This window comes from Musca domestica, unplaced genomic scaffold (genome assembly GCF_030504385.1).
Source record: "Musca domestica strain aabys unplaced genomic scaffold, Musca_domestica.polishedcontigs.V.1.1 7, whole genome shotgun sequence".
In the NCBI taxonomy this organism is placed as follows: Eukaryota; Metazoa; Arthropoda; class Insecta; order Diptera; family Muscidae; genus Musca; species Musca domestica.
This window is the reverse complement of record NW_026712383.1, coordinates 4,757,324-4,770,249: the sequence shown is the minus strand read 5'-3', so window position 1 is coordinate 4,770,249 and position 12,926 is coordinate 4,757,324. Positions and strand designations below refer to the sequence as shown.

Genomic DNA, 12,926 nt, shown 5'->3' with positions numbered 1-12,926 from the left:
CTGAGAGATAGAATTTCGATAGAGGTAGTAGTTTGTATATATATGTATATTTATAGAGAGTTATATATAAATATTTATATATATATAGATAGAGAGGGAGACAAAATATTGTTTTTATTTATATAAAGAGTTTTTTCTTGGGGGGAATAAGGGGACTGGGTTCGGTTGGTTTGTTTTAAACGTCATAGGGGTGGGGATATTCTGTGGGATAAGTGTTTCAAGTTTTTACATTTTTATTTATATTAATATGCAAAAGGGGTTCCGGGTGGAGTGGTGGTTGGGAAATTGTGTATTCGTTTTTTGTACATTTTGTTTCAATAGATTTATTTTCAAAATATTTGTAGGCATTTTTTGTTTGAAAATTGTGTCAGAGGTGCAAGCGAAAGTTTGTTAGTTTTGTCTCTTTTTTGTTTTTTTTTTTAGAGAAACATTTGTGGTGACATTAGTAAATGATCACTGCAAAAATGAGTGAATTGAGTGATTTTTTTAGAAGCATTTTTGATTTGTATCGGATTTTTCTGCTGCTGCTTTGTTGTAACTACTTTATGATAGACGCTTGAAAGCAATGTGAGCATTTTGGTGCTGTCTACATGGCAACATATGAGAGAATTTGTATTAGTTCCTGGTTTAGATAAGCAGATTTAGTTTCATGCTTTTGAAAAATTTTGAATAGTATTTTCATTGAAAAGAGCTTGAATGTTGTGTTTTTGTAGTTATAGGAAAACTTTAAAGTTGTTAGCTAAATCAAATGTAAACAAGTAAAAGAGACATATCGACCAGAGTTGTATTTTGAATCTATTTTATGCAGTCTACAAATATGTTATATAAATGGTGTTTATGTAAATAAACGCTACAGTAGTATCACTGTGGCTTTTACTGAGCATACCCCACGCAAACCATGTTCCTTATTATGTTTTCCGCTCCGTTACTCTCTTTCTCTAGCTTTGTTAATATCAGAAACTGCTACTGAACAACAACAATCGAAACAATCGCACAACGGAGAGAAAGAGAAATGTAAATATAATTTCTCATTGCTCAGAAAATAATAACCATTGCACTATGGGTTTTTTTACGTTTATTTTGGCATAAACTCTAATTTCAAAGCTATGGAATTGAAATTTGGTTTGTATGCATTTTTTATGCTTCCAAGATGACCTACCAATTTTCATATGATTTGGGGCACTATTTCATATAGCTGCTATATAGCCGATCTGGCCGATTTGACCCAACTTTTTTGTTTATGAAGCTATTGAAGTGAAATTTGGTTTGTATTCATTTTTTATGCCCCCAAGATGACCTACGAATTTTCATATGATTTGGGGAACTATTTCATATAGCTGCTATATAGCCGATTTGACCCAACTTTTTTGTTTATGAAGCTATTGAAATGAAATTTGGTTTGTATTCATTTTTTAAGCCCCCCCAAGATGACTTACGAATTTTCATATGATTTGGGGCACTATTTCATGTAGCTGCTATATAGCCGATCTGGCCGATCGGCTATGTTGATTTGGAGAAACATACTGCTCATTCATTACAATAATTATACTTTTGCTAAGCCATTTTGAATGTTTAGTTTTAAATCGCTCTAGTTTACGGATGCACTTTGGCAAATGCTTTTTTATATAATTAACAAAATTTTTAACTTGTTTTGATATCAAACGCATTTGGTCTTCATTTAAAGTGATATTATTGATATTCTGTACCACATATTTTACTAGTGCATCTTCTGAGCGATTGTTGCTGCTCCAAATTTCAATAAGCGCTGCATGGGCAAACACGTGTTTATCTGCAAAACACGTGTTGGCACAAAATAGAACAAAAAAGGCTAGTTACTCATTAATTAACACACTTTTGTTAATAACTTGGCATTTATACCTTTTTGCAATGCTTTGCCATTCACAAGTTACACTCCACGGAACACAACTACAATTTATAAATTTTATATAAAGCTATACATAAACGAAACATTTCACAGTATTACAACAACAGACAATTATGACAAAAAGGGCACCTCGTCTTAATTTTACATACCTGCACTAACGTTTTCCATAATTACACATTTTATTTTTTTCAATTTTGTCAAATCAGAAGCACTTGAACTTAGCTGATCTTTACCGCCAGTTGTACCAAAACAAAGTGACTTTCAAACAGCTGACTTTAAAAGCTCGCCAGCAAAAAAGGGTTGCCACCCGTATTGATATTAAACATTTTTTTTTCTAATATGGGTATATACATTTAGGAAATCAGTTAAATTTCAAAATATGAAACCAAAAAAAAATGACTTTATGCCAAAAAATCATGCTTTTTACCCATAGTGCATTGTTCTAATAAGAAGAAACATTAGTGCGAGGGTCTGTTTGCTTAGAAGAAATATTTTGTCAATTTGTCATTCCATTTTTGCAACCATCAAGAAAAGTTCAGAGGAATACTAATAAATAATAAAAGTTGCAATTTTATATATAGAAACGCCGATCAGCAGGTGGTTTGCTAATATAAAATCATATAAAATGAAACATTGTTAATTGCTGCATCATATATTCGTGGAAATTTTAGGATTTTAAAATGGAGCCAGAATATGCTCTTGGTGGAAAATGTTGCTCGTGGGTCAGTGCCGTCAACAACTGAGGCAAGGCCATATCAATTATATGTTGTAGAATATTGCTTGTGGAGTGTTTTTTTTTTTACCAATTGGGGGAAGATCAATTATCCCTTCATTAGAGGAATACAGTGTTTGTTGGTGCATAATCATATAAACAACATGGGTCGTTATCTTCTAAATACTGAGGCAGCAAGTATGAATTGTTTCTTTAAACCTAGCATCCACACATTAGAAATTCTGTAGTCATAAAGCAAACATTGGGGAGATCTACGAATACATGGCCAATTTCTGATCTTGGGAATTACTGTTGGACACTACATTGTGTCATATTACAGCATTCTAAAAAGGAAAACCACTTTAAAGCTAAATAAAACCGAAATGGAAAAACTCACCAAAATCTTAAAATGGAATTTTATATCAGAAGAAGAGCTGTATTTAAAAAAAAATCTGTTCGACCACGTTTTACAGGACATGGCGAATGGAAACATTTATCCAACTAAAAAATCATCAACAAGAAATGTTCTAGTCCATAGCAAGGCAAAATCCCTATGAACTCAACAGTATCCATTAAAAAAAAGCTAGTTCAGAACTACTTCGATTATTTGTAGGTGATGGATAACTAAAAGGCACATATAGATATGGTGATAAGCTTTAAATTAAGTAAGCAATCGTAAATCGTTAAGCGGCAAAGGCCGAGGAAATACATTTGCATCTGACGAAGCTATTCACGGAATGTCAAATGGAAAACGCCATTCGAATAAGCTTTCCTAGATTATTAAGCGGAGAAGACTGAGTATATGTCACAAAAAGACACCAACGGCGTGTCAGATGGAAACAGTGATCCAACAGTAAATGATCTATGTAGAAGAGATATGTCTATAGAAGAATACGGAATTATTACAAGTTTATGGGCCCAGGCGTCGTCGTTCCTCCTTCGGTGGGCATGGATGTTTGCTAACGGATACATCTTCAGGTTGCGGATAGTGGAACGCCCAATAGAAATATGGGTACCTGCGAATCAAATAAGCAGTCGCGGACGGTCGGTTTGTCTGGTAGAAAAATTTTAATGTAAATGATCCAGTGCAAATGATCTCCAGACTGTCGCGTTAAACTACCCGTTCTAATGAAGTTGTCGTGCTCTGCAACAAGACGGATCAAAGTGGTTCCCTTAAACACCAACCAATGTATAATATTATGGGTGACGGTAAAAAGAAGAATAATATGACCTTGAAAATAAATACGGATATTTTGCAAATTCATCTCCTCAGGTCAGCTGGTGGTAATGACATTCAGTCATTTGGAGACTTAGAGAAATTTTCTTACCTTCGCCGTTCTTAATTTAGCTATGTAGGCTCATCGTGAGCAAAAGCCAAGATGAGAATATTGCCAAGAGTTGGGTGACAATGCTCGGGATAATGAAAAATGAGCTCGGGGTAAAGCCATTGAAATTCCAAACAGTGCAAGAACTTACACCGCAACAGAAAGGAAATAGACTCAAAACAGCTAAAGAGTTGCTTCGTTTGGCCGAAAGTGGTGAACTGCCGAATTTGGGTTTCTCCGTCTCCGATGAGAAAACATTCTTTGTCCAGAAGTTTGTAAACAAAGAAAATGATTGTGTTTACTTGCCTAAGAGCTAAAAATGTGCACCTTCGGTTGGCCATCAGAACTCAAGCGCCAGCAATGCTAATGGTGTGTGCTGCCATAACAGCCGATGGTCGCTCTCCACTCGTATTAATCGACCGTGGCATCAGAATAAATGCGTAATATTATCGCGAAAATATTCTGGAGGGTGTATTCAAGGCTTGGGCACGCAAACATTTTGGCCGCAGACCTTGGACATTCCAACAGAACTCAGCACCATCGCACTCAGCACGCTCCACCCAAGAATGGTTACAAAATGAGGTTCCCCGCTACATTTCCAGCACACAATGGCCACCAAAATCTCCGGCTACCAATCCATTGGACTATTGTGTCTGGAGTATTCTCGACAGCAAGGTTGGCACTAAAAAAATACCAAAGTGCCGATCACCTCGAGCAAGCGCTTCGCCGGGATTGGGCCAAAATACCGCAGAGCAAAATTCGGGCAGCGTGTGACGGTTTCTTTAGCCGTTTGAAGGCCATAATTCGTGCCAAAGGTGACTAATTCTAACAAATCTAAACTTATTCTAAAATTTGGTGGTATTTCCGATTTTTCTTGCTTTCATTCAATAAAATTTAAAAACAATTGTAAAAATTATGGCGTTTGACTTTGTTGCAGTTTTTTTTTATCTCACCCTATAGATAAAAGCAATTGTGTAGCTGCGATTAGGTTACTTTAGATTAGTTTTAGTATTACTTAAGAAATTTATTTTTAAATAAAAGTCCGAATTGGATCTACACCCGAACTAAGCGGAACTGTTTCTCTTCTCATTTTTACACCATTTGAAAAGAAAATTGTATGAATTACCACAACTTACTTTGAGAGATTGCTCTAATACAAGACTGGACAAGAATCGAGACATTCAAACCCCAATCAATGAAGAATGTTTGATTGTGGGTCAATATGAACAGCGTTTAATCTTTTAATCGAGAAATGACAGACTCTATGTAAACACTAGAGGCTAAATGTGAATGATATTTTACAGAGAACTCTAGTCGGTTAAATCCACAATCACATGTTACATTTGAAGATTATTTTTAAATTCACTATCTGATTGTTATATTATTTTCTTCATTTCCAAGCTAGCTAACAAACTTTAAAGCTTTATGGCATTTGTATAAAACGGTATCATTTTTGGTCAAATAGGTTAATCACCCTGCATATAATCAAAGTTTTTGTTTTTATTTTTTTTTTGTTTCTAAAAATTTGAAAACATTTAACAAGCAATTTATTTTTATAATTTATTGCATATAATTTGTTATATAAACTTTCCAATTAATCATATTTTTCTTGCAATAAAAAAAAACTTCAAATAAAAATTAAGGCAAATTATAAGGGTAACACTAAAAGCTTTTGTTTTTGATAAATTATGTTTATGGTTTTTGTTTTAAAATTTTAGTAACTTTTTTGGAAGGAGTAAAAAGCACAAACAAGTTTTTTCTGGTATTGAATTGAAAATAAGCTCTTTTCTTTGTATAATAAAATTGTTGTTGTTATTTTTGCTAATTTAAACAAATGGAACAATAATTTTTAAAACGCATTTGGTTTGGTTTTTGGTCTGAACAAAATGTGTGTGAGAGAGAGCTTTTATGAAACTTAATGAGGATTATTTGATATGGAATGAGAGAGAGGATAAAGATACGACAGGATATTAAAGGAATTTTGTGACAGTGAGAGAGGGAGAGAGAGGAAAATGTCACTGGTAGGGAGTTACAGGAAATGTGTGATCAATGTGGTGTTTGGTGATCAACAGAGACATAGACAAAGAAATTGAGAGTGTACGGTTTTGTGTAGGTGTGTGTTCGGGAAGGAAATTGTGAGTGTCCGGTGTAGGAGGTGTATGTGTGAGTGTGTGTGTGAGGGATAGTGCAACATCACTATGGAAACATCATGAACTCACCATCATGTAGCGGATCTATTGTGTGAATCATAAGCTGCAATAGGCCATGACGAAATTTTGCACCAGTCTGTGTAGTACTTGCATTTCCACCACTGCTATTACCTGTAGTGCCAGCACCACTACTGGAACCGGGCGGTCCCGAGCGTGTTTCCGATGCAGCTCTCGATGTCATCGAACCACCAGGCTGTGTGGCCATTGAAGTTTCCGAAGAATTGGCGGCATTGCCCTTTTTTAGGGGGGAGAGATACAGTGGGAAGAAAAATGGAGAACGAGAGATAGAGAGCGAGAAAGAAAAAAAGAAGAAAGAGAGAGAGAAAAAGATAAAAACGAGAAAGAGGGGAGAAACAAAAAACAAACATGAATGTAAAAATTATGATCATGAATCATGTGGCGCCCAAGATGAATACGCGGTGGCGCACGCACACATACATACATTTACATATTTAATACACACAGACACACATTTATACATACATACATACACACAAACAATATGAACATGAATAAAAAGGACATTAAATTAGTTCGTTTTTTTTTTGTAATATGATCAAGAGGTTAGAGTGTTTTAATTAGTGATGAAAGAGAGAGAAAGAGAGTCGGAGGGAGAGAGAGATAGGGAAAGACATAGAAATAGACAGCGAAAACAAGAAAGAAGAAAAATTGAGGCAAAAAGAAGAGAAAAGTAAGAGATTACGTTATTAAATATTTAGTTACTTGGCTGAGTATCAGTAATAAACAGAAACCAGAAAACAAAAATCCTAGTTCTTTATTCCATAAAAATAAGGAGAAACATTAAAAGAAATCCTAGTTATATATCTCGGGAGAATAATGAAAATTGTGTACATTTTTGGATAAAGAATTCATTTAGGCTAAACTTTTTGGATTTGCATTTTAAGTAAAAATTAAAATTAGACATAAGAACAACGATCGACTACTGTAGTCATAAGCTGCAATTACGTTCGCGTTATGGGTCACTTGCTGCCATAATTTTTCTCTCACAATAGTATTAGTTTGTTATTATGTTTGTAGTGGTTGCCGATCCCTGTTTTACACCTATAACGAACACATTCAATTTATTATACTATTAAATTCATATGTCCTCGATAATCTAAGCTATTCATAAGCGTGAAGTGCCTAGCCGATCGTTGACATTGTAAATTTTATATTCTACTATACCACGGATCGCCAAACACTCAAATTGCAATGGCTCTATTGTGTTCGCTCAAACGTTAATACATTAATGACGATCAGTTGAGTTTGAACTCCCTTTGCTTCAGGGCACTATATTGCCGATCCTTGTTTTTATTAATTGGCAATATTTTGTTTATAGAAGTTCCGGCCTTTTAGTATTAAAAGGGAAATTAAATTGTCAAGAGGTAGGAAGGTTAATCTTCAACTAATTTAGATATTCATATATTACCTAAAGAAATTCTTAATTTATACAATCCTTTCATTTTACTCAGCAAACGGAGAAGATAATAAATATGAAGCCATCAGTAGATCTCGAAAGCTGGAAGATAAAATCTTCAGATAATGTTGGAGATAAAGGATAAACAATATGTAGGAGAAGATTTAAGGTATCTATATTTAAGTGCAAGAAAGATCTGAAAAAAAGTGAAAGGATATCGACGGTCTTTATCAACTACACTCAACTGTAAGTCACTCATATTAACAACTCGCATTGCTGACATTTTACTTTTGCCTCATTGGGAAAATATAGCATAAGCGAAAATCAAATGGTTTTTGAAATTAAATGCTGGGTTTCAAAAACATAAACTACAAATTCCATTGCAAAAAAGCAGTGTCGGGTTCACACAGAATTCAATTTAACCACACTACTGTAATGGCATCTGTTGGAACGCATGTACAAGTGTTTTTTGTCATCTAGGTCAAATAACATAACAAAGCGCCATCTTTATGTGAGTTTCGTTTTTATAAATTGGGTAATTTTACTAAAATCTACTAAAAGTTCGGAATTGTGTCTCGATTTGACTTATTCATTTTTTGCGTTTCAACAATGTGGCTTCGTAATGGGGAAATGCTACATATAAGTACGGAAGTATAATTGAGTATGGCGTTAGTTGGAAAATATGCCGAAATAACGATAACCAAGCCTTTACAAATTGGATAAATAAATTCGGATAAAAAAATTGGCTTTGCAATTAAAAACTACATATTCAGTAGAAAAGACGTAGTGTCATCACTTGCTTCGCTCACAAACCATTCAATCTAGAAAAATAGAAGCGCACTCTATATACTAATTTCAATTTATCGAATTGAAAAGTATTCCACTTTCAGAAGTTCAGATAAAGGAAGCTCCCATTCTCAAAAGCTACAATAAATAGCATCTATGCAAGACTTTTACCATATTTACCCATATTTTGGTGCCATTTTTCTTAACGTTACTATAGTCCTCAAAGAAATTGAAGTATAGATGGCACTGGTTGGAACATATTTTACAATTAGTAAAAAGTGTACTGGGATATTGGCAATTGACTTGAAAATTATGAACTTCACATTCTATAGGGCAAAAACGCAGTGTCATCTCTTGTTAAACGGACAAAAACGTAGTGCTATGGTACAAGTGACTGTCTCTTGCAAATGTAAAATTACAATCCTGGCTCGAGTTATCGAATTGAACTGATTTTCTCTGTAAGAAGTTTGCATAACTGAAAACCATCCACAATATCTATGAATTAGTGGAGACGTAATAAAAATCACGATACTAAAGCACTGTAGTTGATTGAAACATAGGTGGCGTTCGTTAAAAAAGAAACATTAATCTTTTTAGCTTTTTACTCATTGCTAAAAATTAAAACCTAATTCTTTTTTCTCTCAAAAAAATTATAACGATAACGACTCCAGTAATACGAAGATTTCGTAGTTTCGTCAATGTAAGAAGTAATAAAAAATTACGTTACTAAAGCATTGCACTAATTTAGGGGTATGTAAGGCATTGCAATATATCTGACTACTTAGAGAAGCTTAAATACGCATCTCGATTTATCGAACTGAAGTCTTTTCCTTTGTAAGAAGTTTGTACAGTATTTTTTGCTTACCTGCACAATCAAAAATTGCACGACATTTTGTGCAGCAATGCCAAAATGCAGGTAGCTTCATTGCATTTATCTGCACAATGAAGCAGGTATCTTTAATTTTACTTACGTGCACAAAAAGTGCAGTTATCTTTAATTTTCTATTCGTGCACAACAAAGCAGCAGCAGCATAACCATCTTTTAGTGTGGGAGAGGAAGCGAGAATATGTTTTTAATGCATGCTCTTTTCTTGTGTTGTTATTGTTTTTGCGAATACAAAAACGAAGTGGTATTTTTTAGTGTCCTTTTTGAGTTTGAAAAAAATTTTCTTGTGCAGCTAAATACAACTTTTGTAACCAAATTAAAAAAAAAATAAATTTTCGAGGCAGGAATGTCCAATGTGCAGCTATCGATTGGGCACTTATATACAATTCAAATAAAGGGATTCAGAAAAAAATGGCATAAAAAAAGTTTTTTGGTCTGCAAAGGCCTGTTGATGCAGGTAAATAGAAACCACTGTATAACTAAAATCTTGCCAATATGAGATTTCCGAATTATTGGAGTCGTAATGAAAAATGATGTTACTGAAACGCTGTAGTAAATTGTATTATAGATGGTGTTAGTTGAATAGGAACCACTTAACGCATTAGCTTCTAAAATTAAAGGCACATTTCGTTTTATCAAACTGTACTGATTCCTCTGTAAGAAGTCAGGATAACTTAAACCCGTTTCTATAAAATCTTCGAATTCCTAGAAACGCAATAATAATTCACGATACTAAAGAACTATAATAATTTGGAGTAAAGATGGCGTTCATTGAAAAAGGAACGATTAAACCTCTTACTTTTTGAAGTAAACTGTTCTCTGTTAGAAGTTTGGATCTCTGAAAGATGACAGATGAAATCACTGTAGCAAATTGGAATATAGATGGCGTTCGTTGGAATAGGAATCGTTTTACTTTATTTAGCTACTTACTAAAAATTAGGCCCACCACTTCCATATTATGTATGGAAGTAGTTATCATTTTACGAACTCTTATGATCAAGACCAAGGAAGGTAATGACATTAAAGTTGAAACTTCATGAAAGGCAATTAGGTATGTTTGTACAACAATTTGTTTTCAAATAGAATATTTTGAATTTAGTTACAATTGTAACTAACTGGAGTTGCCTTTGAACAAATAATTTTGGTTTTATAACTGATCTTCGATATATATGTTCTCTAAAATATGGTGCTCTAAGTTCTATTAAGAAATTTATGACGAAATAGCTGAAAGAAATAGCACAAAAGTCTCGAGCCATGAATATTTCGAAAATAGTGAAAACATCAAGGGCCGGAGAACTAACTGAGTAAGTCCAGGGAAGATTAAAATAGCAAACCTTCAGGATGGTTTATCTAATGTGAAAACAAATCTCTTTTTCAAATGTTTGGCCGAATGAAATATATGTACAGTTATGACTACATGAAATATTGGAAGTTTCCGGTTTCGAGTTAAAGATTCATGTACTGTCTGTCCGCTGATACAACAACTCGATTTTCCAGTACTTGCGTGGACTGTACATAAGTTCCTCTCTAGCGCAGCCTAACTTTTAGTTGTAGAAATTGTCTAATTTCGAACGAATTGTGACCCTTGATAGAACCTTTGACATAAAAACACTGACAGAACCTGAAGTTCCGAATTAGCATCGCCTAATAGGGACTTCGTGTCTCGAAACAAACGTAACTTTCATAAAATATGGATACAAAAATCGTCTTCTAGACTGTTCAACTTTTGTCTTCAACAAAAAGGCAACTTTACGATCTTTCACTTTCTTCTAATATGTTATAAATTTTCGATTTTGACATTTCAAAACAAAGTCCATTAAACTCTATTTCGATTTATGATGTGTAGTTTGCCAAGAGATGTTGGGATCGATTTTTCGACGTTTTAAGAAAAATATAAAAAATTAAAACTAACACATTATTTGGCTCGAATAAAAATCAAGAGTCGATGAGAAATCTGTGAAATCCAAATCGTTTACGAAAAGTTGATTATGCGATCTTTGCCTCTGGCAAAAGTTAGCTTCGATTTATAAACCGGAAGTGGATGAGTCTAAAAAAGCCTAATTCAAAATGTCACAATCCCCGCGACAAAGGCTAAAATAGATCAAAGCCTTAAGAGTCGATATCTTAGCTTTGAAGGCTAAAATAAATCAGGGCTTAAATCGTAACATCGGCTTGAAAATACAACTCTGTTGCCATTTTTGACCGCCACCATGGTAGAAGAATACAGATAGTCGCATCGACACAGCTGCTAGGACAATGAACTGTCAAACCAATTTTGGAATGTAAAATTTTGAATCAAAAATTATTAAAATTCGTTAACATTTTTGAAAATGCATATCATTAAAACCTCCGTTTGTCCTCTTGTAAGAAAAGATATAACAATCTACTTATTTTTGAAAAAAAAAATATATTTAAAAATTATATGTCAAAAATTTTCCCAAGCGTTAAAGCATCTACCTGTATTCTTCTACCATGGTTCCAACGAACAAGAAAATACAACACTGTTGTCAGATACAAATGGCAACAGTGTTGTGTTTTCACAACGATGTCACGATTTAAGCTTTAATCTGTTTAAGACTTTAAGGATTCGCTTGGAAGTTTCATTTCAGTACTATAATTTCTGGGACTATTTTTAAATTTGTATAAAATGTTGTATGTTAAAAGACTGAATGTATATAAATATTTCATTTATAAAATGGCTTTGGAATATTAAAATTATTGTTGAATTTCGAAAAACCTAAATTAAATATATTTTTTATATTGTATTCTTTTATACACAATTTTCATTATTCTTTTGTTGGAAATATATATTAAACTAACTTATTTAACAAAAAATTATATAGTATAGTTGCCAATTATTAACGAAAACAAAAAAATAATTGAAAACATAAAATAAAAACGATATTATGAAAACATATAATTTAAATAAACAAATTAAAAATAACAATAATCATTTGCTTTGAAAGCTTTGCATTTGTTTTTGTTTGTAGTTGTTGATTGTTGTTGTTGTAGAGTTTTCAGTGAGTGAGAACAAATAAAGCATTACATACTGGTTTTCATTTTTGTTTTCAGAATTTTATGGGTTTTGGGGGAATTTTTTTGTTTTTGAGGTTAGGATGGATAAGAAAACCAAAAAAAGGAACATTTTAGTTTTAGTGGGTTTTTTTTTTTGAAGTGGTTGCAAAAAGTTATCTGTAATTATGCCAAACTAGGAAACTAGCAACAAAAAATAGTTTTTTTTTTTTGATTTTTGTTTTAGATCAGGTGAAGTTTTACCACAAGAAGTTGCCAAAAATACAGAAGCATTGAAGGTGGTGGAACTAATTGTAGCTTAATGGCTAGAGTGTGAGTGTGTGCCAACAGAATTGAAGCCTCAATGCAATGCAACAGACATATAAGTTTTTGCAGTTTTCGCATTGGACCACCATATCAGGAATAAAAAATAAAATAACAGGAGAGGCCAGGTGGGTAGGACAACATAAAAATTAAAAACAAACAACTGGAAAATAAATTCAAATCCATTTATGAAACACACATTTATCCAGAAATCAAACTTTAAAAATGGGGGAGAGGGTGGTGTGTGAAACTCAAAAAATCCAACAACCAAAAACACATCAAAAAGCTTTGAAGAGGGAACTTAAAAATTTTTGTTTTTATTTTCCACAGTAAAAAAATATTGAATAAAACCGAAAACGAAAACATAAA

General features: G+C 33.3%; 1 protein-coding gene across 11 annotated transcripts in view; it reads right to left on the bottom strand.

The window, feature by feature from the left end:
* Positions 1-12,926, bottom strand: part of LOC101887707 (sodium/potassium/calcium exchanger Nckx30C) — a 315,709-nt gene that overhangs the window by 126,688 nt on the left and 176,095 nt on the right. For 7 of the 11 annotated variants that reach the window (XM_020039502.2, XM_020039501.2, XM_020039504.2 and 4 more), the window contains one exon: positions 6,142-6,367. In XM_020039502.2, the coding sequence (XP_019895061.1) occupies positions 6,142-6,367 (226 nt within the window). The remainder of the gene's footprint in view (positions 1-6,141; positions 6,368-12,926) is intronic. The other 4 variants (XM_020039507.2, XM_059129967.1, XM_020039505.2 and 1 more) reach the window with 3 other exon arrangements.